General features: G+C 53.7%; 1 protein-coding gene across 1 annotated transcript; it reads right to left on the bottom strand.

The window, feature by feature from the left end:
- Positions 1–91: 91 nt before the first annotated feature.
- On the bottom strand, positions 92–23103 carry ZNF592 (zinc finger protein 592). Its single transcript, XM_054078209.1, has 10 exons — positions 22980–23103; positions 21404–21721; positions 15959–18273; positions 11435–11613; positions 9463–9639; positions 7833–7992; positions 5088–5366; positions 2232–2344; positions 1821–1956; positions 92–657 (listed from the first exon to the last, which is right to left on the bottom strand). Exons 3-10 carry the CDS (start codon positions 18257–18259, stop codon positions 178–180), a joined length of 3825 nt encoding a protein of 1274 aa, XP_053934184.1. The 5' UTR covers positions 18260–18273; positions 21404–21721; positions 22980–23103; the 3' UTR covers positions 92–177.
- Positions 23104–23562: the final 459 nt, after the last annotated feature.

The following is a 23562-nucleotide window of genomic DNA, read 5'->3' as shown; positions in this document are numbered from 1 at the left end:
TGCGGCAACAGGGTTTGATCGCTGTGGAAACCTCCCTTACAAAGAGAAGAGAACGGAGGCCACGACCATCCCGAGAAACCAACGGAATATCTCAAAGATTTCAACCCCACCCCATATTTTGAGTAAAAACCCCCCAACAACCCCTCCCCCCAATGAACCAAAAGGGTCTTTTTAAGTCTAAGAGACTTTGAGCGAGTGTTCTGCGAGGAGCTGTGAGGACCCCGTGCGCGGTGGCCCGCAGTCGCACACAGCTGAGTCACTGCCATGCTCCTTGCACGCCGGGTCTGCTTCTGCCGTAGTGTTTGCCTCACCGTTGTACCCCTCCAGTCCGTTCTTGCTCATCTCCCTTTGCTCCTTCTGCCTCTCCTCCTCCTCTTCCTCCTCCTCCTCGTCCTTTACTTTGTGAACGATGAAAAGGTGTCTGTTGAGGGAGATGCTGGAGGTGTAGCAGAGCCCGCAGAAGAGGCACTGGAAGGTGGAGCTGTCTGCTTTGTGCCGGGGAATGTGTTCCTGGAACTCAGTGCTGACATCAGTTGCGAATCCGCACTTGGCGCATTTCCAGGGCGCTCGCAGTTTTTTGGCTGGCGGCACGGCTGCTCCCACTGCCGTCTCTGCCCGCCCTGGCTCCTCCACTGCCGTCCTCTTTGGAGATTTTGCCTTAAAAAAAGGTTTACAAGTTACTTTGTTGTCAGAGCCCGGGTAAGAAGTTGAATTGCACCAGAGGCGCTGGGGGGTGAACACACACTCATACTCCAACACAAACTCCGGGAAGCCAAGCTGAGGGATTCTTGCTGTGCCTCCTTTCCTACCAGCACCCTAACACCTCGCCTCGCAGGATCCCCACTGGTGGCTGGGCAGGAACGGGATGAGGAAAGGGAATGTGAGTTCGGTGTGGGAAGGAGCCTATGGAGCAAGGACAGCCAAGGGACACCAGGATGGTCAGATTTGAATCCAAACATCTTCCCCCTCCACTTGGGCTCTTTCTTCCTGGCATCTCTCCTTATCCCATCCCCTCTGCCTTTAACCCCGCAGTGTGCTTCTCCTGGAATGCCTCACTTCCGTACATCCCTTCCTGTGATTTTAGCTCCTTAGCCAGCAGCACTTTGTTTAGGATAGAGCTTCCAGGTTGCGTTTGTGGACCCAGCCGGAGCCAGGCACCCTGGTATAACAGCTCTGCATCAGAGAAGCAGCCACCAGCCCATGGAAATGAATTTTGGACTCATCTCAGATCTCCTCAGGGCATAAGGACAGTGGGGAGTTACTCGCAAACCCTCAGTGCTAGGGGAGAATCGGATGATAAATCACAGAATCACAGAGAGGTTTGGGTTGGAAGGGACCTCAAAGCCCACCCAGTCCCACCCCATGTCATGGGCAGAGACACCTCCCACTGGATCAGGGGCTCCAAGCCCCATCCAACCTGGCCTGGAACCCCTCCAGGGATGGGGCAGCCATCACTGCTCTGGGCAGTCTGGGCCAGAACGTCCCCACCCTCAGCAGGAAGAATCACAGCGATATGGAAAACCTCCATCTATTTCTAGAGCGAATGAGGCAAAGCACCCAAATCGGGCATTCCTTCACTCTGGAATAAAATCACTGCCACAGCTGCATTCAATGAAAACAAATGACACTGGTGCTGCCACTTGGCTGCGCTTCCTGCTCTGCTCCCAACTGCCAGACAGCAACAAACGGGATGGAGCCGAGAGGAGGGGAAGGGAATGTGTTGTACAGACCAGAGGGCTTGACTGCGGCTCGACACAGTGCCCCAAGTGACGAGCCGCTCGCCAGCGACATTTATTTGCCAATGAAAATGGATCATTTACTTCAGCTGGGTCTCGCTCGGGAGCTCTCGCTTTGGCCATCTGGGATAAGTCCGGGTTTTTGATGCCGTGCATAAGGCTGATGTGATTCTCCAGCATAAATGGCTGTGGAAATGTCTGGTTTCCATCGGTGCAGTACCTGGGGGATGGAAATGAGAGAAAACAGATTAGAAGAAACGCCTGGCTGCTCCCACAATCCCTGGGCTCCAGCCCCTTCCCAGCTCCATTCCCTTCTCTGGATGTGCTCCAGCCCCTCAATGTCTTTCCTGGGGTGAGGGGCCCAGTACTTCAGTTCGAGATGTGGCCTCACTGACTTCTAGCCCAGAGGAAGAAGAAGCAGCCCCGATCTATCACAGATCCAAAGGATTTACCTGTGGTTGGAAGCAGGTTTGAGAAGTGGTGCCCAGTACATACCAGCAGGTGTAAACCTTCTTTGCTGTGTCGTGGTTGTTGCGGATGTGTCTGCGCAAGCTGTTGGAGGCGTTGAAGGAGCGCTCGCACTGCCGGCAGGGGAATCTCTTCATAGGCTGCAGGAAAACAGAAACAGCTTTCAACAACAGGCACCGACTGGATTTGAACATTCCCATCCACTTCACCTGGACCTTACACCTCGGGAGGAAAGAATCCCTCTCCCACTGACAAAGATATGGAGGTTTTGGGGTCCCACTTATGCTTAGCCCAATGGCTGGTTAATACCATCACTAGTCATACCAAAACCAGGACCAGTTGAACACATGCTTGATTTTTTAAGCAGGAACCACATTAGCAGCCTCTCCCTGGGCTCATTCCAGCACAGGACCCTCTGCCCCAAGAGCAGGCAGGGCCCCAGCGTGAGGCCAAGTCCACTCACCCTGCTCTCTCCACAGAAATCAGGGCGTGATGTTATCCAGTCAGGACACCCCTGTTGCCTCCACAGCTAAGCCCCATAACCAGCCGCCTCCTTTTCCGACTGCCCTTCAGATCAGCGGCCTGCATCCCATATCCCAGACCTTCGCAGACCGACTGAATGGGTTGAACGTAATACTTAGCAAATTCCCTACTTCTACAGAATTCAAATGGGAAAATCCAGCACCGTCCCCTGCCCCCAGCTTCTTCTCCTGGTATTTATCATACGGACAATGCCAGTCAAGCCTGAAGGAATCAAGGACGATGATGCGGATTCCTGCAGCTCTGCTCAAGGCACTTGAGCAGGGTGACTCTGTGCATCAAACAAGTCCTGATGCAAAAGTACTTAGAAATCCAGCTGCAGCCAGAATTTCGGTCTATATTCTGCCAGTGAGCACAGGTTAGCTTGGCAAACGTAGGTCAAGGCAACACAAGAGCCGGATGGAACCAACAATTATCTCACTCTTCTGCTAAAAAACATCCTGTTACCCAGTTGAAGTGTTTCATAGAACGGTCTGGGTCAGAAGAGACCTCAAAGCCCATCCAGTCCCACCCCCTCCCATGGGCAGGGACACCTCCCACTGGATCAGGGGCTCTAAGCCTCATCCAACCTCGCCTTGAACACCTCCAGGGATGGGGCAGCCACCACTGCTCTGGGCAACCTGGGCCAGGGCCTTCCCACCCTCATCGTGAAGAATTTCTTCCTAATGTCTCATCTAAATCTTCCCCCTTGTCCTGCCACTCCAGGCCCTTGCAAAAAGCCCCTCCCCAGCTTTCCTGGAGCCCCTTTCAGCACTGGAAGCCGCTCTAAGGGCTCCCTGCAGCCTTCTCTTCTCACCTCCAACTCTCCCAGCCTGTCCTCGTATGGGAGGTGCTCCAGCCCTTGCATCACCTTTGTGGTTTCATCCAAGTCACAGAATCATAAAATTACCAGGTTGGAAAAGACCTTTTGCATCATTGAGTCCAACCATTCCTATCAACCACTAAACCATGCCCCTGAGCACCTCATCTACCCATCTTCTAAATCCCTCCAGGGATGGTGACTCCACCCCCTCCCTGGACAGCCTGTTCCAGAGCCCGATGACCCTTTCTGTGAAAACTTATTTCCAGATGTCCAGTCTGACCTTCCCCTGGTGGAGCTTGAGGCCATTCCCCCTTGTCCTGTCCCCTGTCACTTGGGAGAAGAGCCCAGTGCCCTCCTCTCTACAACCCCCTTTCAGGTAGTTGTAGAGAGCAATAAGGTCTCCCCTCAGCCTCCTCTTCTCCAGGCTAAACAACCCCAGGTCCCACAGCTGCTCCTCGTGAGACTTGTTCTCCAGCCCCTTCACCAGCTTCGTTGCTCTTCTCTGGACACGCTCCAGAACCTCAACTTCCTTCTTATCACGAGGGGCCCAGAACTTAATCCAGGATTCAAGGTGCAGTCTCACCAGTGCCGAGTACAGAGGGAGAATAACCTCCTTGGACCTGCTGGTCACACCATTTCTGATCCAAGCCAAGATGCCATTGGCCTTCTTGGCCACCCTGGGCCACTGCTGCCTCATGTTCAGTCATTTGTCAACCAACACCCCCAGGTCCTTCTCCTCCATGCAGCTTTCCAGCCACTCTTCCCCCAGTCTGTAGCTGCATAGGGTTGTTGTGCCCCAAGTGCAGGACCCGGCATTTGGCCTTGTTAAACCTCATGCCATTGGTCTCGGCCCAGTGGTCCAGCCTGTTCAGATCCCTTTGAAGAGCCTCCCTACCCTCCAGCAGATCCACACTTCCTTCCAGCTTAGTGTCATCTGCAAACTTAGGGTGCATTCAATCCCCTCATCCAGGTAATTGATAAAGACATTGAACAGGGTTGGACCCAGCGCTGAGCCCTGGGGACACCACTTGTGACCGGCCTCCAGCTGGAGTTAACTCCACTGACCACCACTCTCTGGGCCCGGCCATCCAACCAGTTTTTCACCCAGGAGAGGGTGAGCCTGTCCAGGCCAGAGGCTGACAGTTTCCTAAGCAGAATGCTGTGAGAAACTGTGTCAAAGGCTTTACTGAAGTCCAAGAAGACTACATCCACAGCCTTCCCCTTGTCCAGTAGGTGGGTCACTTGGTCATAGAAGGCGATCAGGTTAGTTTGGCAGGACCTGCCTTTCATGAACTGATGTTGACTCGGCCTGATCACCCGGTTCTCTTGCATGTGCTTCAGGATAGCACTCAAGATCACCTGTTGCATGACTTTCCCTGGCACTGAGGTCAGACTGACAGGCCTGTAGTTTCCTGGGTCCTCCCTCTGACCCTTCTTGTAGATGGGTATAACATCAGGCAGCCTCCAGTCAGGTGGAACTTCCCCAGTCAGCCAGGACTGCTGGAAGATGATGGAAAGGGGTTTGGCAAGCAAGACCTTACCCTTCCATGATTTCTTTTCATGTGGGACACATAGGTTTCCCGATCAGGCATCCACTGCGAACATTCCTTGCATGTCCAACCAGTTCTTCTCAGTCTGGACTTGGATTCGGAATTGTGTCCCTCCACCCTCATCTCTTTCCTCCTCAGAGGGGAGTGGGAAGTCCCATTGGCTACCGACAGCTCCTTTGGTAGGGAATGAACCTGATTCCTCAATGCCTTCTCAGACTTCGGTCGAAAGTTTAAGAGCTCCTCGGGATTTTGGGGAACTCCATGAACACCCTGGAGAACAAGAAAAACAGAATCACACATCACATGTACGTGTCATTCATATTCTACACCTTTATTTACCCCCAATGCAATACAGTGAAGTCTTGTTCCCTTGCCTCCTCCATCCCTACATTCTACAATCCCATGCCCTCTATTGCTATCAATGTTTTCACGGCTCAAAACTTTGCTCCTGCCAACAAAAAGCGAGCACAAAGCCAAGAGCTGGCTGTGCAAGGAGGATGTCTCCATGCTCTCTGGTCATCCAAAGTGCCCCAAGAAGTTTTTTTAACAAAGAAAATAGAACAGAAGGGAACGACTGCAGAAATGAGGAGCTATGGGAAAGCAGAGTGAGTCAAAGAGCAACATTCCAGGGAAACCTCAGGGAACTCCCCGAGGAGCAGTTCCTCCACACAAAGGGATAATTGAGAGGTTTAATTGTGCGCAGTAATTAAGAATGGGTAAAGTCTGCATGCATAGGCCCCAGGCTTGGGAATTCTTCCTGTGGGTTCGGCATCAAGGAAGTTTCAAAGTGCGAGGTCCCGAGGGAGCAGCCGAGGTCCCCAGGCCAGGCAGTGACCGCTCCTCAGCCTTCGCAGCTACCCAGGGTGACACAAACAGGTCCCCTTCCTCCCCATCTGCAATCTCAGGAAGGTCTCCTGAACCAAGAGCACATCAGTACCCATCACTCCATCTCTCCTGGAATTGCACCACTGGGAAAAGGAGCATGGAAAAATGAACAGACTTCTCTGCAGAATCAACAACAGGAACCAGAGCTTTCAGCTGCCACTCGTACGCTTCAACAACAGAAAGCCAGGAATGATGGTGCAGCTGCCCCATCCCTGGAGGTGTTCAAGGCCAGGCTAGATGGGGCTTGATGCAGTGGGAGGTGTCCCTGCCCATGGCAGGGGATGGAACTGGGTGGGCTTTGAGGTCCTTTCCAACCCAAAAATCTGTAAGAAGACAGATGGGGTCTTTGTTTTGCATCACACACCAGAGAGCACGCCTGCAAACTCCATATTGGATAAAGGAGCAGGATCTGATTTAAGAGGGATGGGTTTGGGCAGTTACCACCCTGCCACAGCCAAAAAGCCTCTGAGATGACCACTCCAAGGAACAGTTGATGGCCAAACACTGCCTTGACACCGAAAGACCCAAGTTTTCTAGCAGAGATGTCAGGGTTCTGGTGACTAGACACTGCTGCAGGCAGGTCCCTGGGTTGGGAGTCACAAAAAGTTTTGTCGAATGTGGGCTTGGACACCTCTTTGAAGGTCCTAGCCTTCATCTCTCCAGTTTCCTGAGCATAAATAAAGGAAGATTTGTGATCATCAGCTTCACAGGAGGGCTTCCAATCTGAATCCATCACTGCAGGCAAATTGTTGCCAGATTTGCAAGTCAAAGGCATGGAGGAAAGTGGATGTGGAAGGTTTTGCTTTCAGGAGGAATGGTTTTTGAAGTGCCAGCATGGAAAAAAAGGAAGTCACTGATTAAAAAGATCATGTCACTTTATTTCTAATCAAAGGGAAAGGAGACTGCAAATTCGTTCTGCAGAGCCAACAAGAAATCACGGAATCACAGGATCATTTGGATTGGAAGGGACCTCCAAGCCCACCCAGTCCCACCCACTGCCATGGGCAGAGACATCTCCCACTGGATCAGGGGCTCCAAGCCCCATCCAACCTGACCTTGGGGCTCCAACACCCATCCACCTCCAGGGATGGGGCTGCCACCACTGCTCTGGGTAACCTGGGCCAGAGCTTCCTAATCCTCATTGCAAAGAATTTCTCCCCAAGATGTCATCTCCATCTCCCCTCTTGCAGCTCAAAACCATTTTCCTCATCCTATCCCTGCCCTCCCAGATCAAGAGCCCCTCCCCAGCTTTCTTGGAGCCCCTTTCAGCCCTAGAAGCTGCTCTAAGGTCTCCCTTCTCTTCTCCAGGCTGACCACCCACAACTCTCCCTGCCTGCCCTTGGACGGGAGGTGCTCCAGCCCTCGCATCATCTTCGTGGCCTTCTCTGGCCTTGCTCCCACAGTTCCATGTCCTCCCTGTGCTGAGGACTCCAGAGCTGGACACAGGCTCCAGGTGGGAACTCCCTCCCTGCTGGTCCCACTACTCTGGGTGCAGCCCAGGACATGGCTGGTTTCTGGGCAGTAAGCGCATGTTGCTTCTCCTCCCCCAGCACTCCAAGTCCTTCTCCTCAGGGCTGCTCTCAATCCACTCTCCACTCAGCCTGGATTTGTGCTTGGGATTGCCCAGACCCACATGCAGGACCTTTCTTTGGCCTTGTTAACTCCATGATGCTCACACAGTCACACCCCTCCAGACTGGCCACATGCCTTTGGATGGCATCCAAAATTAAAAATCAAAAGAGTTTACAATCATTGCTCAAGAACCTGTCACTTCTTCACCCAATTTTCTCATGCAGCTGATGTGACCTCAAAACTCAGAACCCTGTACTAGTCAGCGTGGGAGGTACCTACTTTCACATGCTGCATCAGCTGCTGTTTCTGCATGTAGACCAGCTGGCATTGTGGGCACTTGAACACTCCCACCAACAGCTTGTTGGTGTTCTGCTGGAAGTGCTCCTGGAGCAGCTTCTTCTTGTTAAAGACCGTCTCACAGGAGCATTTGTAGATCACCCTGCAACGATTACAGAAAGCCAGTTTGGTCTCTCTTCATTAGCTAATTTAAGAAGACAGTGGAAAGAGCCCCTCACAAACAAGGATATTGAGGGGCTGGAGTGCAGCCAGAGAAGGGAACAGAGCTGGGAAGCGTCTGGAGAACAGGGGTTGTGGGAGCGGCCGAGGGACCTGGGGCTGTTTAGCCTGGAGAAGAGGTGGCTGAGAAGAGACCTCATCGCTCTCTGCAGCTCCTGGAGAGAAGGGTGGAGCGAGGTGAGTGCTGGGCTCTTCTCTCAAGGAACAAGGGATGAGATGAGAGGAAATGGCCTTGAGTTGTGTCAGGGGAGGGTGGGATTGGATAGTGGGAAACATTTCTTTCTTGGCAATGGTGAAGCCCTGACAGAGGCTGCCCAGGGCAGGGGTGGAGTCCCTGTCCCTGGAGGGGTTCACAAAGTGTGTGGCCATGGCACTTGGGGACAGGGTTCAGTTGGCACGGGGTGGGGGGGCTGAGCTGACAGTTGGACTGGATGAGCTAAGAGGGCTCAGTGACTCCATGATTCTATTATTCTATAACTTCAGAAAGGTCTGGGCTTCTGGAAGGGTTGCGCTCTCCACGTGTTGTCAACACACCCACGTGGACAACTGAGCCATTAACTCACCAGGGAAGAACAACCCAACGCCTCAGGCGCACACCACAACTTTCCAAATATATGTTTCCTTCTCTGCATGTGCGTAACCACCTCCTTGTGTGCCAGGGAGCACAGGCAGGCAGAAGCAAACACTTCCAGCTCCCCGCACGTTGCTTTCAATCCCACCTTTCCATAATACCTCCTTTACAGCAAATGGTTTCAAAACGAGCTCAGAGCTTGGAGGGGAAAGCTCCAAAGTGGAAAAAAAAAAGAAGGCTTCTCTCCAAGCATTTTTGGGGGCAACTCTGCACAGCGTAACTCACCTCTTCCTTCCCAGCGCCAGGTGCAACAGTTGCCCTGGTGCCACAGATCACAGAATCATGAAGTCATTGAGGCTGGAAAAGCCTCCTCAGCGCTTCCAGCCCAGCCGTGAGCCCAGCTGCCCATGGCAAGTGAACCCTGTCCCCAGGTGCCACGGCCACACGCTTTGTGAACCCCTCCAGGGAAAGGGACTCCCCCCCTGCCCTGCACAGCCTCGGCCAGGGCTTCACCATGCTTTCCATGATGGAAGTACAACCTACCAAGAGGCACCACTGTGGGTCCTGATGGATAAAAAAGTGACAATTAAGTTCCTTTATGGATTTTCAGTTCTTCTCTGCCCAAGCTCCTCTCCTCCTGCCAGAAGGCTGTGTTTGTACTAAGGAGAGCGTTCTTGGGGTAGGAACAGACCTCGCAGGCAGACAAGGTGGCAGCTCTTCCCATATGGGACAGAAACCAAACATAAGAAAAAAATGGGAGAGAAAGGGGAAATCCTGGAGTGACCCAGCAAAGGAGAAGAGGAGATAACCCCAAATACTTACTGAGTAGTCTTGTGAGGCTCTGCCGGATGCTGGCTGGCCATGTGAGCCATGGTGCTGTCGGCCGACTTGAAGGCCATGGGGCAAAAAGAACACTTGTGGAAGACTTCGCAGTGCTTCTCATGGATGTGCACTTTCAGCATGGCGAGGGTCATGAAGACAACGCTGCAATGGATGCACCTAGGGACGCACAAAGGAAAAGCAGAGTTACAGGCATGGCGCTGCTTCCACCGGAGCCTCGTTCGGGCTCTCAATGGCAACACAGAAGAGTCAAGGAGGAATAGATACAGGGACTCACGGGCTGGGCAGATCTCACAAGCAGAAGTTAGTGACAAGCAAACAAGATCCATAAAAGAAGCCTTCAGAGACTAAAACAAAATGAACAAAAATGTCTAGCTAGGAAATCTCCCGTAACCCTATCTGGTTTGGTGTGGTCCTAAGGAGCAGGGTAGGGATCGTCCCCTGCACTCGGTGCTGGGGAGGCCACACCTTCACTTCTGGGTTCAGTTCTGGGCCCCTCACTCCAAGAAGGACACTGAGGGGCTGGAGCACATCCAGAGAAAGGAACGGAGCTGGGAAAGGTCTGGAGAACAGGGGTTGTGGGAGCAGCTGAGGGACTTGGGGCTGTTTAGCCTGGAGAAGAGGAGGTGAGGGGAGACCTCATCACTCTCTGCAGCTCCCAGAAAGGAGGGTGGAGCGAGGCGGATGTTGGTCTCTTCTCCCAGGGAACAAGGGATGGGACAAGAGGAAATGGCCTCAAGTTGTGCCAGGGGAGGCTTAGATTGGATAGTGGGAAACATTCCTCCCCTGGCAGTGGTGAAGCCCTGGCAGTGGCTGCCCAGGGCAGGGGGCGAGTCCCTGTCCCTGGAAGGGTTCACAAAGTGTGTGGCCGTGGCACCTGGGGACAGGGTTCAGTCCGCACAGGGGGGCTGAGCTGAGCTGAGAGGACTGATTAAGGCATCATAAAGATGCCAACACATCCTACATTCCCATTTTTCCACCACACAGAAAACAAGTTCTTTCCCAGCCTTCCTCCTCCTCTCAGATTAACTCATTCTCAAGCAGCCCGAGCATCCCTGCCACTGAATGTGCCATGGAATTAACTCTGTGTTGTGGGCTGGGCCTCCTGAAAACAGATCCCACATTAAAGCCCCTTATCTGGGTGTAATTAAATCCAGAATCTGTGTTCTGTGCCTTGTGCCCTTGAAATCCTACAGGTGATTTGGGAACAGACCACAGAGCAGAGGCTTCCTAAACTGCAGATAGCTCCGAGAGCTGAAATTGCCCTGATTTTCCTTTTGAAGTTTCCAAGTATTTAGTGGCAAAACAGAACTCTACAGAATCTGAAAGGTCACCAAGGCCATTGCTCAGCCTCCAAGCAAATCCTCTGTGCCTGTAGAGCTGCACTGCAGCTGAGGCGACCTAAATGTGCCGAGGAGGAAAGGATTAGGAGAAGTCAGGTCTCTTATTAAAGGAATCAGTTTGGTCAGAGAAGGGACAACGCAGGCACATACAGCACCTCATGAGAACCTCGGAAGCCTTGAGGGGAGGTGTCCGGAGACGTGCAGTGGCTCACAAGAACATAATCGATGCCCTTCTTGAGAAGGTGCATGCCTCACCGTTCATTAGAGCTGACAGAAATCTAAGTTCCACACTTAAAGAGATGGAGAGGATTGAGATCCACAATCTTTTAGCTGGAAATACCAATCCTGAGATGCCTGCACGCAATGGGAAGTCAGCACACATCAACTCAGTCAACAAGTCAGCACAACTTTCAGCTGTAAGCTGCCTCCAAACCATTTCTGCTCTCCAAAAGCTCCTAAATTCACTTGGTGATTCCCCGCTCCCAATGTTTTTGTCAGGCACCAGGCCCAAGCTTCCATTTCTGCTGCAGGGAAGCCATATTTCCAAAGATCTAACTCTAAGTTCCCCGTTCCCTCTCGTGGTTCCCCGTTCTCCTCTAACTCCCACAAACCTAAATCCGACTTTGCGGGAGTAGTGCAGGCAGTTCTCCTTGACATGGGTCTGGAAGTAGGCTGAGCGGCAGACAGCTCCGCACTCCGGGCAGCAGTAGGGAGACTTGTGAGCGTGGATCCTCTGATGGGCGCAGAAGCTGCACTGGTTGGGCAGCATCATCTGGCATACCTGGCACGTCTGGGGAAAGAGCGGGGACATTGGTCATTCTCCATTTCCCTTTTCCCCCCTAGTTCACCCTAGGAAACCTCCAGGTGTAGAGGAACCCACATCGCATTCCCCTGGTATCAGCATTAACACAAAGCTCTTTGGCTTGGCCCTCTTATCCCCTCTTCCCACAACTTCCACCATCAGCCATTCCCAAGGACAGCATCCGTCCCTAAACCAAGGTCGCTGTGCTTTATTCCCTTTTTTCCCCCCTCAAAAAGCAAAACAACATCTCTCACTTCTTGACTCTGAAGGTTCTTCTTGGTCACTGCTTTCATCACAGCACTGAGGCCCTCAAGAAGAAAAGCGCTTGTCTCAACAAGCAGCAAAATCACACAAAAAAGCAGGAAAACTCCATTATTTTTGGACTCGAGGCCCCCACTGCTGAACAGATGCAGTCCGGCCATGCAGCAGCCTTTCCTGCCAACCCTGCAGTTGGTCTTTTCCAAAACGTCCTTGGCCCAGATAAAGTCTGTGTTTTCCAAGACCACAAACCATGTGTGATGCCCTCAGAGAAACTCCCCAATAACTGGAAATGATGCAGACTCTTCCTCTCCCTGTTTTCAGAGAATCTTGGAATGGGTTGGGTTGGAACAGACCTCAAAGCTCATCCAGTTCCCATGGGCAGGCACACCTCTGGGCCATGGGACTTGAATGGGAAACAAGAAATAGAAACCTACCCACAGCCCTGAGGCTCCCAGAACCATCACATAGGAAAAAATGGGATATTCACTGCTGTGCAGACCTAAAATAAACCAAAATGACCTGAAATGGAATGGGCTCCATGTGTGGGGAATGTGCAGGCTATGGCAGCATCACCTCCGTTATGGGAGAGGCTCAGCAGGGACCAAAACCATGCTGACATAGGTCAGCAGAGTCTGGAGGAAAGCTCAAAGAGGCACCCAAACTCCTGCTTATCTGTGGCCAGAGAAGTCGTGGTTGCCCCATCCCTGGAGGTGTCCCTGCCCATGGCAGGGGGTGGGACTGGATGAGGTCCCTTCCAATCCAAACCACTCCATGGTTCTATGATTCTTCAGGCTGCACAACAGCGGGAAGCCAGCCAGGGACTGTGCACACAACATGGGAATAAGAAGCAGAACTTGGTGAGGATGAGGCTTAAATGAATTTATTGCGTCTGCAGATACTGGGGAAGAAGCTGGAAGGATTCCCAACGCTGACACCACACTCTGCAAGGGGGGAAACACAAACAGCAGCTCTGGCCTGCGAGTTCAGATAGTCTCATGGAAGAGATGAGAAGTCACAGAGCAAACAGCCCAAATGAAGTGCAATGACTAACCAGGACAAGGAAAACAGTGATCTTTAACCAGCACCACTTCCGTGATCGGGAAAAGTCAACCCAGCTTCTCCCTTCCCGCTTCATGAACCCACCTGACCTCTCCAGAGGAGTTAAACACATGGAGAAGATCTGGAGCCCAGGGGTTGAGGGAGCGGCTGAGGCCCCAGGGCTGTTTAGCCTGGAGGAGGCTGAGGGGAGACCTCACGGCTCTCTGCAGCTTCCGGAAAGGAGGGTGGAGCCAGGTGGGTGCTGGGCCCTGCTCTCAGGGAACAAGGGATGGGGAGAGAGGAAATGGCCTCAAGCTGCACCAGGGGAGGGGAGATGAGAAACATTTCTTCCCTGGCAGTGGTGAAGCCCTGGCAGAGGCTGCCCAGGGCAGGGGGGATGTCCCCGTCTCTGGAGGGGTTCACAAAGCGTGTGGCTGTAGCTCCTGGGGACAGGATTCGGTGGGCACTGAAGGTTGGGCTGGCAGCTGGACTGGGTGAGCCGAGAGGGCTTTTCCAACCTCAGTGATTCCATGATGTTAAGCTTTGATCTGTAATGGGTCGCTCAGCCCACATTTCCACAAGTGCTTCGCCGCGCCCTGCCCTAACGGATTTGGGGAAACTGAGCCACCATGGCACAAGAAAGGTTTTTGCATGGACAGGTAAGCAGAAGAAAGGAATAAAGACTCAGTTCTTTGCTGGTGGAAGGTCCCTAGAAAGTTCTGCTGGGATCTGGGCTCTTCAAAACAGTCTCAAAAGTATCCAGAAAAGAGAAATGAATCTTCCGTAACTCCTGTGCTGTGAGTGAGGAATGGGAACTTGGTTCCAGATCTGACATTTTTATCTCTCTCTGATTTTTCCATGACTCTTCAAAGCCGCCTGGCAGCAGCTCGAGACATTCATTAGTCAGAGGTTTCTGAAGGACATTACCAGGATGGGATTTGGAAGTTGTGTAACGTCTGTGTTGTTCATGTTCTCCATAAGCCTCACTTTAATCAAGAGTTCTTTATTCCGAGTTTCCTTTCATGCCGCTTCACCCGCCACACTGCATCGGGGCTTTTCTTCCCAAAGTCACATTCACACACGCTCAGAAGCTCACACATTTCGAATGCTTGATTTGATTCCCATTTCTCCTCATTAGCTTCTCCAGGAGAGAAAAAATAGCAAACACTGACTGAAGTAAAACGAAGAAACATCCCGCTCTGACCCAGTCTGCTACGGAACCCAGCGCCTCGGCCACCGAGGAGTTTGTGGTCAAGAAATGTACATAAGGATATTTGTTCCTGTGAGGGTGGGAAGGCCCTGGCTCAGGTTGTCCAGAGCAGTGGTGGCTGCCCCATCCCTGGAGGTCTTCAAGGCTAGGTAGGATGGGGCTTGGAGCCCCTGATCCAGTGGGAGGGATGCGCTTTGAGGTCTCTTCCAACCCAACCCATTCCATGACTCTGCGATTAACGCAGCATCAGGGGTGTTCACGGTGTCTTCCCAGAACGCATACGGCTGGTTCACGTCTCCCTGCCTCAGAAGCTCATGGTCCATATCCCAATAGCCTCACCTGTAGCCTCCTCACTCTGTTTAATATCCAACTAATTCACACACCAGATATCCAATGCCTTCAGCTTGCCATCCCTCGTTCCCGACTGGAGCTCTGCTGTGTGCTCCCAAGGGAGAGAGAGACAGGGTGCCAGAGCAATCCACACCTTCTCCCTCAGACTCCTTGGAGAAGCGCATCCCACCTACTGCAGGGACCCCTACAAGACCACCCAGTTCTACCCGCCTTTCACCTCCCAGCCCAGCAACACCAAACACTCCGGTGCTGCAGGAATGCAGAGGGCTGGTTTCCATCAGCTCTGCTGAATCCCAAGGGACACAACTACTGGCATACAAACACAAACACCCACTTCCTTTAGAAATGGAACAGCTTTGCCGAAACAGATGTGCTGGTAACAGCAGGAAGGCCCACCAGGCAGCTTGGAGGACAGCAGATCCAGTGGGAAAGGCCTCTTGGAGCAGCAATGCATGCATCCTGTTGAGTGTAAGCCCAGGAAGATCCGACATGGAGATGGTTTTATGAGCTCCAGCATCACCTCTTTTCCCAGTTTAACAAGGAATGGAGGCTCTGGAGCAGGAAGGGACCATGACTGGAGGTCATCTCCCGCAGCATCTCCTGTTGGCACAGAGTCTGTGTTTGTGGAGCTTGTGGAGGAGACACACTGGGAGCCTGCCAGCTCCACTACATGTGGAAAGCTTTCTCCTCATCTAAAAGGATAAGGAGAAAGGATTCCTCCTCCTGTTCAACTCCAGGTTGGTTTCTACTCGAACAGGATTGACCCTGTTTTCCAAAATACAGTCTTGGTACACAACAAAGAGCATCTCTGCCTCTTCATCAGCAGAAACCCACGCTGTAGTTCAGAGGAGACTCAGCCCCACGTCTCCCTGCGAGGTGCTGGAGACCTGAGCAGGGCAGCACCAGAGCATGGCAGGACGCCTGAGCTCTGTGCCCTCTGACAGCAACACCACATCAACTTGTCCCTCTGCCACCCAAAAATAGCTGCCCATCCCAGAAGCCGCGGCGCTCCGCAGCCACTCCTGTCCTGATTAGCTCACCACATAAACCGTAAGAACCACCCAGTATTCACACGGAAGATCTGGCCACAAACTCTAGGAAAGGTAGGATCAAACTGCATCAGATTTCCTCTAGCCACGCCTAGAGCACAAAATCCTGTTTCAGGTCCCACTCTGCTCTCCTTCCCTACCACACCCAAGTGATCTTTGAACTCCTATACCTTCCTTTGATGCTCAAGGATCTTCATAGCCTCCTTCTGCCGGCAAAGGGTAAGAAGGCGGCAAGCAGGCAACAGCCAACGTCTTTGCAAGCGCACGCGCCTGGACTCAGGCGCATCCCAAATCCTCCCCACCAGCACTTCCTTAGGCAAAGCCACTCATTTGCCGCCGTGATGCCTGGGTTTTTTTCCACCCTTGAGGCCAATCTCTTTAAACTTGGAGCGATTTAACTAATGACATTAAACCGATGACTTACCAGCCTCTCATTATTCTCTGAGGTTCTCTGGTAATGAGCCGCTAAAGCAACATAATCCTGCGCCTGCTTGTTACACTCCAAACACTTCAGTCCGTGACGGATCAGCATCAATGGGTTTGTGTAGAGCGGCAAGGCCGGCTGAGCATGAGCCGAAATCCCCACCACGCCTCCCACAGCGGCACTGGGCTTACGCGAGGGCGAGTGCAAAGTCTGCGGAGCCGGAGAGGCAGAAGAGCTTGTGGGAGAAGGTGAAAACATTTGGTCAACGGAGATGGGTTTCATGAGGAGCTGGGAGCACTGCATGATCAACCCTTTGCTCTTGTGGTCTCGTGCATGCTTAAGCAAGCTGCACTTGTTGAAGAACAGGAGCGTGGTGGAGCACTGCGTGCACATCACCTCAATGTGGACACTCCGCCGGCTATAATGTTGCGTCAGGCTCTTCTCTAAGGCAAATGAGTCTCCACATTCCAGGCACAAATACCCGGAGGCGGGTAAATTAATACTGGTGTCTGGCGGAGGGCTGAGGTTGGGAGTATAGACGGGCACAGGATTGGCGCTGTGCAGTACTTTGTTAAAGGCCTCCACGATGACAGGAGCAGCTTTCTTGACCTGGTGGACCAGTGGCACAGACATCTGCGTCACCTGGTTTCGCCTCTGCACCGAGGACTTTGCTGTCACAGAAGCAGCAACACTGTGGGGGACCAAGTTGAGATTGGCCAAGTGCACAGCTTTGGGCAGCAGGCTGGAGGCAGCGCTGGACGGCAGCGTGGCTCCTCCCTGCTGCTGCCTCTTCACGCCAACCTTGATGGCACCGCTGCCGCAGGTCGGGAGCGGGGACAAGGACACTGTGCACATGGTGGTCGCAGCAAGATCCATCTTCATTCTGTCTGTGTAAGGACTCGCTGCGTTTGACAGCTGGATGGCCACAGCAGTCCCGGGTTTGGCCGGATTCCTGCCAGCCTCGCTTTCCGTCACCGTGCCAGTGTCAGGGGACGGGAAGGATTTGCTAAACTCTTCCGCAGATGAGGTTTCCGCAGGCAACTCCTCCGAAAACTTACCCAACTCATCACTTTCTGGCAAAATCCTTGTTACAGTTCTTTTAATTTCACCAGAGGATGTCTTGATAGTCTTTATCCTGACTTTGGGAATAGCAGGCGGAGAGCCAGCTGCCATGGAAGGAGAGCCTTTCCCGCTGCTGTCACTGCACACACTCCGAGGGCTCTCAGGCTGCTTCCCAGCCTTCCTCACTGCCTCCAAGGGGCTTCGGGGACTCTTTGGCGACTTGGGCATTTTTGGACTTCCCTTCGTCCCATCTTTAAAAGGGCCGGGTTCCTTGGGAAGGGTTGGCTGATCGCCTTTTGGAACACACGCAACCTTTTTGGCCTGAAGAGCTACCAATGCCGCCACGCAGGATGACAGCTTTGAATGAGTCGGCTTCAACCGCTGGCGAGGCGGCACCGATGAGGATGCGCTCAGCTCGGGCACAGGACCCTTGCTTTCTCCAAAATTATTGTGCTGGAGGTCTCCAAACACCAAGCCTTCTCCCAGAAAGCTGTTGGTGTCTACCAAGTCCTTGTTTGACTCTGCAAACCTCTCCGTTGCGCGGTCTTGTTCTCTCCTGCTTGCTTCCAGCCTGCTCTCCGGCTGGCAGTGGGTTTCCAGCTTTTGTTCCTTTTTACAGTACTGGTCAAACATGCTCAGTTCTGGCTCTGGTCCCTTCCGGAGATGATCCAGTACCGAAGCTCCTGTAGGGATGTACATGGAAGGCGGTGGGAAATAGGGAGTTTGGGCATGTTTAGGTTTATCCCCAATGCTGTTCTCCTTGAAAGCATCCTCAGGCTCGGGGCTGGAAATGGGGCTAAACTGGCTAAACGTGGGCAGAGGCTCTGGCTTGGATTGCTCCATTTTATCCGAGTAACCCCGGGAGCTGTCGCCATTAATAAAGCTTGACTCAAACTTGCCATAATTATGCACTAAAGCGTGAGCCTCCGATGGCAAATCGGGCCCACGGAACCCGTTGTGCAGCAGGCCAGTGCCGAGGTGACTCCCTTCCTTTTCTGCTTCAAAGGACTCCTGGCGGCTCGTGTTCTTCACTATCACGCTCACAACAGGGGTGTCAGAGGGTGGCAGCGAGTGAGACAAGGACACGTTCTCGTCAATGCAGATCCCTGATGACTTCAGGTGATTCTCGTTCTCCTCCCCAGCTGACGGGATGGTCTCCTTGGCATCGAGGCTTGTCGCATCAGGGATGTCAAAAGCAGCCAAGAGATCATCAAAGTCCGGGGTTTTCATGTCCCCCATGATGAAAGCTACATCTGGAAGGAAAAAGCAATGCTGGGTCAGGAACAATCCCCCAGGGATGAACTTCTAAGACTCATTTGCATAAACATCTTGCGTGACAAACCCCACAGCTGTCCAAAACGCTAACACAGCAGGGTACAAAGGCCAGAAACATCTACTGCCGACACACCGGCTGCCATCTGAGCTATTCCAAGATTGCCTGTTTCTCCACAAAGACATCAGCCTGGCTTTTTCCACACAACTGTGCTGTTTCGCAGGGCACTGCTGGGAAGGAGCCTCTCCTGCTCCAGCCGAGCCTGGAGGATGGTCAAAAGCTCAGCTCCCATCCTGCTCAGGCTGGCAGGGGCCAGTGGCAAGTGACAGGACCTGTTTGCTCCTGTCCTGCAACACACAATCATGGAATCATTGTGGATGGAAAAGCCCTCTCAGCTCACCCAGACCAGCCCCCCTGTGCTGACTGAATCCTGTCCCCAAGTGCCACAGCCACACACTCTGTGAACCCTCCAGGGATGGGGACTCCACCCCTACCCTGGGCAGCCTTGGCCAGGGCTTCACCACTCTTTCCATAAAGGAATTTTCCCACTATCCAATCTCACCCTCCCGTGGCACGACTCCTGCCATTTCCTCTCTGGGTTGTGGGCAGAGCTGTTCCAGGTGCTTCAAGCAACGCGGCAGGAGACAGCATCCGCTTCTCCACAGACCTCAAGGACAGAGCTGGCTCAAATCTGATGTTTCAAATGACACCAAGCTCATGCTGGGGGCATCTTCCAACCCATTAGATATGTCGCTATTCCAAAACCTGCCATGGTCACGAGCCTTGACAGAAAGATTTGGAAGCAGATGATTGCAGGGTCTGTTGTTGGTTGGTGTTTTTTTCCTTGAGGCAGCGCTCGCTGTCTACTCCTCACCAGATTGTTACGTCTGAAGAATTCATCCCTCCATTCAAAAAAGGCAGGAGGAAACAAGCAGGCCAAGATAAAAAAGACGGAAAAGAGTTATCTCCATGCCTGAAGCAATTTAAGGAAGAGAAATCATCAGCAAAAATGTGGATACAGCAGCTTGGAGCACTGTAAAACAAACTGGAAATAAGGGCCAATCCTGAAATAGATGACAATGCCAGGCGAAAGACCCCAAAGACAGAATAAAGGGCTGCAGGCAAATCATTCCCAGCCACCTCCCTCTTTATCAGCTCTCCAGAAGGGAAGCAGGGAGGAAAAGAGCATCCATGGGTAAAGTCAAGTCCTGCCAAGACGACTTCACTCGGGCAGCATCAGAGCCACCACAGGCAGCAGCCAGCGAGGGAGATGGAGAGGGCGGCAAGAGCCCAGGAAAGCCGGGAGCAGAGATGCAGGCAGAAAGGACCCTGGGACAAGATGGAGGGAGAGAAGGAAGCGACCCAATACCTTCCCAAAACAGCTCTGATTTAAGGCTGCTTCCATTGTTTGCAACTGTGTTTAAAAGTTGGTCAAGCATCACATCAAAACCAAACGAAGCGCAGCCCTTCCCACTAGACTGTGGCTTTGGGGAACGACTTCCAGGGCCCGGCCAGAAGGATTCACTTCAGGAACAAGGGGTCACGCTGGGCTTTGAGCTGTGCCTACGGAGATGCCCCAGGAGTGTCACGTCGGTTAATCTGCTGCAAGATTTACTTGGCTTATGAGCATGGTTTAGCTCAAACTTGCTCTCATTCCCAAACCAAACCACAAACAGGAACATCCACAAAGGGCTGGGCATTCATTTACAGCTCCATCCCTTGGGAAGGCAGGGCAGTGGCCTGTGGATGCCCTGGAAGCCTGGATTATCCACATGCTTCAACCACCAGCATTTGATAAGGACTTTTGGAACAGCAGAATAGTTGGCAGAGTGTGGACCTGAAACTTCCCTTCCTTTGGGTGGGAAAACTTGTGCCAGCTGGGAGAGAGCGAGGCCCCACTTGGCTACCAAAACTTCTGGCACCAAACCCTTCCGCAAGGAAGACCCTTCATCCAGAACCTGGAACACTCAGGTTTTATATAGAGAAAAAATGAGCTTGCCAACCACTCTTGGCTTCCGCATTCTGCCTCCCAAACACCTACCAGCACTTCGGACGTGGCAGTGTTTTAGAAGACAAGATACAATAAACCTGAGGTACACAGGGCGTTACAAAATAGACTTTGCTTGGAAGAAACCTGGCATTTCTGTGTGCATGTTTGAGTCCTCTAAAAGACTGGTTTACGCTCTTTGCTGTTAGGAGACCACTACTTTCCTCAAAAAATTGCATCTTAAATTTGTCTGTTAAGCTACAACTCCTCAAAATAAACCAAAATTGGATTTTCAGGAGAAGACCAAGTAAATCTCTTGTCAATTTTCAAGCAACACAGATTTAAAATTTTGATTACTGCATTCAGTCCTGGAGTCCTCAGCACAGAGAGGAGATGGAGCTGTGGGAACGAGGCCAGAGGAGGCCACAGAGATGATGCGAGGGCTGGAGCACCTCCCGTCCAACGGCAGGCTGGGAGAGTTTGAGTTGCTCAGCCTGGAGAACAGAAGGCTCTAGGGAGACCTTAGAGCAGCTTCCAGTATGGAAAGCGGCTCTAGAAAAGCTGGAGAGGGGCTCTTGAGCAGGGAGTGCAGGGACAGGATAAGGGGAACAGTTTTGAGCCGCAACACTGAGATGAGATCTTAGGCAGAAATGTTTTGCTGTGAGGGTGGGGAGGCCCTGGCCTGGGTTGCCCAGAGCAGTGGTGGCTGCCCCATCCCTGGAGCGGTTCAAGGCCAGGCTGGATGGGGCTTGGAGCCCCTGATCCAGTGGGAGGTGTCCCTGCCCATGGAGGGGGTGGGACTGGATGGGCTTGGAGGTCCCTTCCAGCCCAAACCATTCCCTGATTCTATGATCACAAAAAAAATTCTATGATCACTCAGATTACAAACAGAACAAGTCTATCACAGGAAGACTTCAAAAGCCAAAGCCTCCTGCAAACCAGCTGGTGAGGGAAGTGGAGAAGGCAGACTTCCACTCTTACTCCATCGTTCTTGTGCAAATGACTTAACTTAGGACACAAGCTCAGAATCCCATCTTCTCCCTTTGTTTCCCTATGGAAACACAGAGGCTGAGATTCACAAGACAACTGAGGAGATGAATAAAAGGAGCAAAGAAGGACTTACGGAGTCAAATGCATGGATTTCAAGATGCAAACCCAGCCTCACTACAGCATGTTCTTCCAGGAGGTAGAGAACCTAGGAGCCTCTGAGCCATTCAAAAACCCTGCTGGAGTTGCTTGAGGCTCTACATCAAACCCCAGGGCTTCCTGCTGCGGCTCAGCTTCCAACAGCTGTGGGGCTGAGGTTCAGTGGGACTGGTGTCCACAAACCTTCCGCTGGCAGAGTGATTCCAGGGGACTTTGGGAGACGGGCAGCAGCTCTTCTGCGGCTGCAGAATCAGCGCATACCATGCTGGTTGAGGAGGAAATTCTAGATTGCCACCTACAAGGAGAGCAGAAAAATGGAGTTACACCACAGTTCAATGAAGGAAAATAGTATTAATGGATACTGGTAAATCTGCACCATGACAGTGAGGTACAAGGGAAAATATCTGCCATGGAATGTGGGAGCAGAAGAGGCTGGCACCTCCGGGGCTGCCTGCCAGGAAACACTTTGGGAAAGCAGGGATGTCAGGACCAGGAAAGAGCAGGGAACGCAGCAGGTGAGGGAAGTGGGCACCAGGGAAGCATGGGGAGCAGGGAAATGGGATCAAGGAAGTGAGGGGAGTGCAGCAGTGAGGGAAACGGGGCCCCAGGAAGCAAGGAAAGCAGAGGAGGCAAGTGAAGTGTGGGCCAGGGAAAAGCGGAGAGTGCGCTCCAGGGATGTAGAGGCCTGGGAAGTTCAGGATGGAGGGTCTAGGGAAGCATGGAGGGTGGGGACCAGGGAACTACAGGCAGGGAAGAGCAGCGAACACAGTGGGTGAGGGAAGCAAGGGCCCAGGAAGTGAGGTCAGGGAAGCAAGGAAAGTGGAGAGGGTGAAGGCAGCGGGAGCCAGGGAAGTGTAGAAGGTGAGGGAAGTCGGGGCCAGGGGAGCACAGGGAGTGGCAGCCAGAGGCGTGGGGTCACAGCAAGCACGGGGAGCACAGCGCCTGACAGAAACGTGGGCCAGGGAAGCGAGGGAAGAAGAGAGGGTGAGGGAAGCGGAGGTCAAGGAAGCATGGAGAGCACAGTGAGTGACAGAAACAGGGGCATGGGAAGCCAGATCAGGAAAGCAAGGGAAGTGTAGTGGGCCAGGTAAGGGGGGCCAGGGAAGCGAGGGAGCCAGTGGGGTCAGGGAAGTGCGGGAAGCGCGTTCCACGGAAGCGGGGGCTTGGGAATTTCGGGATGTGTGGCCCCGGGAAGCACAGGGAGCGCAGTGGGCGAGGGACGCGGGGTCAGGGCAGCACGGGGAACACAGAGGGTGACAGAAGCGGGGCCCGGGGGAGCGAGGCCAGGGCAGCGCGGCAGCGCAGTGGGCGAGGGAAGCGGGATCAGGGGAGTGCGGGGAGCCCCGCGAGTGACAGAAGCGGGGCCCGAAGGAGCGGGGACAGGGAGCGCGGGCCGGGACACGGGGCCGGGAAAGGGGGCGCGGCGGGGGCCGGGCCCGTGCCCGTGGGGCGGGCACCCCGCCCGCCGCCGCTGCAGACAAAGCCGTGCCGCTGGCCACGGGGCGGGCCCGGGGGGGCCGGAGGGCGCTGCGGGGCCCGGGGCGCGCACTCACCGCGGCGGCTCCGCCGGGGCCCACGCAGGCCGCACCCGCGCCGCGCGCCCACAGCCGCAACATGGCGGCGGGAGGCGGGGCCGGGGGCGGGGCCAGTGGGGCCGCGGCCAGATGGGGAGCGGGGCCAGAGGGAGGAGGCGTGGCCAGAGGGAGGGGCGGGACTAGCGGTGGTGGGGAGGCGGGGCCAGGTAGAGGGGCGTGCCCGGAGAGGGGGCGTGGCCAGTACCGGCTCCCGGCCCGCCCCTTCACCCGCCGGAGCTCCAGTCCCAGCCTGAGCTTCGGTTCCGGTAGCAGTTCCAGCGGCAATAGCAGCTCCGGTTCCATCCCCTGCTCCAGCCCCTGTGTCCCCCCAGTCCCCTCACCCTCACCACCCCCCACAGCCACTCCCGTGTCCCCCTCCGTGTCATGGAATCACTGAGGCTGGAAAAGCCCCCCAAGCTCACCCATCCCCCCGTGCCGACTGAACCCTGTCCCCGAGTGCCACGGCCACCCTCAGCGACGGGGACCCCCCCTGCCCCGGGCAGCCTCGGCCAGGGCTTCACTGCCCTTTCCATACAGGAATTCTCCCACTACCCAATCCCAC

This window comes from Cuculus canorus, chromosome 12 (assembly GCF_017976375.1).
Source record: "Cuculus canorus isolate bCucCan1 chromosome 12, bCucCan1.pri, whole genome shotgun sequence".
In the NCBI taxonomy this organism is placed as follows: Eukaryota; Metazoa; Chordata; class Aves; order Cuculiformes; family Cuculidae; genus Cuculus; species Cuculus canorus.
Note: the sequence above shows the minus strand (reverse complement) of the source record. Positions and strands in the feature narration are given on the sequence as shown.

Bases quoted from the DNA above. Each gene is read 5' to 3' on its own strand.
- ZNF592 (XM_054078209.1), bottom strand. From the start codon at position 18,259: ATGGGGGACATGAAAACCCCGGACTTTGATGATCTCTTGGCTGCTTTT. The intron at 11,614-15,958 runs GTAAGTCATCGG...CTCTTTCCCCAG, and splicing joins CAGAGAATAATGAGAGGCTG to ACGTGCCAGGTATGCCAGAT. The intron at 2,345-5,087 runs GTAAGGTCTTGC...GTTTTCCTGCAG, and splicing joins TGAAAAGAAATCATGGAAGG to CCTATGAAGAGATTCCCCTG.